Source organism: Aegilops tauschii, chromosome 7 (genome assembly GCF_002575655.3).
Source record: "Aegilops tauschii subsp. strangulata cultivar AL8/78 chromosome 7, Aet v6.0, whole genome shotgun sequence".
NCBI classification, from domain to species: Eukaryota; Viridiplantae; Streptophyta; class Magnoliopsida; order Poales; family Poaceae; genus Aegilops; species Aegilops tauschii.
Window position 1 is genome coordinate 527,448,263 of NC_053041.3, and position 1,748 is coordinate 527,450,010.

The 1,748-nt window shown below is 47.4% G+C and overlaps 1 protein-coding gene across 1 annotated transcript; it reads right to left on the reverse strand.

The window, feature by feature from the left end:
- Nucleotides 1-418: 418 nt before the first annotated feature.
- On the reverse strand, nt 419-1,197 carry LOC109782162 (uncharacterized). Its single transcript, XM_020340755.3, has one exon. The coding sequence runs from the start codon at nt 1,165-1,167 to the stop codon at nt 601-603; it is 567 nt and encodes a 188-aa protein (XP_020196344.1). The 5' UTR covers nt 1,168-1,197; the 3' UTR covers nt 419-600.
- Between the last annotated feature and the right edge of the window lie 551 nt (nt 1,198-1,748).

Sequence of the window (1,748 nt, forward strand, 5' to 3'; positions counted from 1 at the left end):
ATTGAAAAGAATAGATCTGATCATTGTCACACCAAAACGCTACCTGCAAATTTTTAGGAGGAAAGCCTAAGTATTTTGATCTGTGCAAAAAAAAAACAAGTCGAACGACAAATGTTACCTCCAAATGTTACATTTTTTTACCGACGAAGCACCGTCATTCCGTTTCGCACGAAAATTGGCAAGCACACTTGTTACACTAACAAGAACATCTACGAATAAATTCAGAATTTTATATTTTATTTATTATTTATTTTGAATTTACTGTTTATTAGGGAGCATATGCACCCAAGAGCCAAAACGGCCTTCTACCCAACTAGGGCAAGGGGCTTGGTTTCCAGGTATTTAACCGTTTTCTGAAACGCTTCATTTGTCGGTCTGATATACAGAGACAAGAAACATGAATTGAAATTCCAAGGCAGCGAAGAGTAATAACACAAGTTGATGGGGCCCTTTATTGATTCATCCATACTAGTATACATGAAAAAGCATACAAGAACTTAAACGCTGCAAACTAACGTTGCCACAAGGTGCAAACAGAAAGAAAGAAAAACATGAAAGTCTGGGCTCCATCTTCAGATCTATCACATAGATAGAGATAAATTAAGGGTATGCACCAGCATTACCGCTGCCACCTCCCGTGCCGCCACCGCTGCCGCCGTTCTGACCAACTCCCGTGCCTCCACCATTACCATTAGCATTTGCATTCGCATATTGGTACCAGCCACCACTTGCCCCGCTAGAGCCAGAACCAGCACCACCACCGGTTCCGGAACCGCTGGAACCAGGGCCCGCTGCCTGTCCTCCGCCGCCGCCGCCACCGTTGCCGCCTGCGTAAGAATCACCACCATAACTATATCCTCCATAGCTCGTTTGGCCAGAGCTTGAGCCGTCGCCGGACCCAGCGCCATACCCCGTGCCGCCTTCCTGCGATGCACCACCCCCGCTACCGCCCCCTCCCGCATTTGCATGGGCTCCACTACTGCCACTGTAGGCATTCCCATTGCCACTCCCAGCCCCTCCACCGCTGCCGTTCACAGTCCCACCACCGTTCCCCCCTCCCGAGCCTGTTCCCGTGGAGCTGGAGTACCTAACTACCCTCGAGGCGCTGGCTAACCCAATGCTCAGCAGCACAACCAAGCTAAGTGACACAAGCTTAATGGCAGCCATTGTGAGAGTGTAGCCAAGTGCTAGATGAGATCGGTTGATGGTAGACCATGGAAATGCATGGGTATTTATAGCGTTGAGATGATCTTGCAATTGTACGTTGGAGCCGTGCTTGTGCTTGACCTAGTGGGCTCTTTTCTATGTCAAGCGTATCGGCTCCCGATCATGCTAATCTTGTTTGACCGAGTAGGCGACGACTTGACAGCCGACAGTAAACTGGTTAATCTCCATTGTAAGCCAGCAGCTTCCTGCACCTTTGCTTCCTTCTAGGGTTACTCCATATCCATAGTGGGAGTAAACTTACATGCATGGTTATCTCTAGAACATCGGGCCATGCATATATTGACTTAAAAAAGCATGTCAGATTTGACTTGAGTTAATGGATAGTTCATGTTGTGCAAAGTTAATTGGAGGGAAGCTTCCTCAAAGGAGTAGCCCATCTGCAGCATCAGGCTAATCAATGGAACGATCTGCTGCAAGTTCCATCTGCAGCTAGAGGGACACGTACGTGCTTGAAATTAATTAATCATGGATCAATCCGTTTATCTGTCCAAGTAACTACTCCAACAGTACAATAAGAGTAC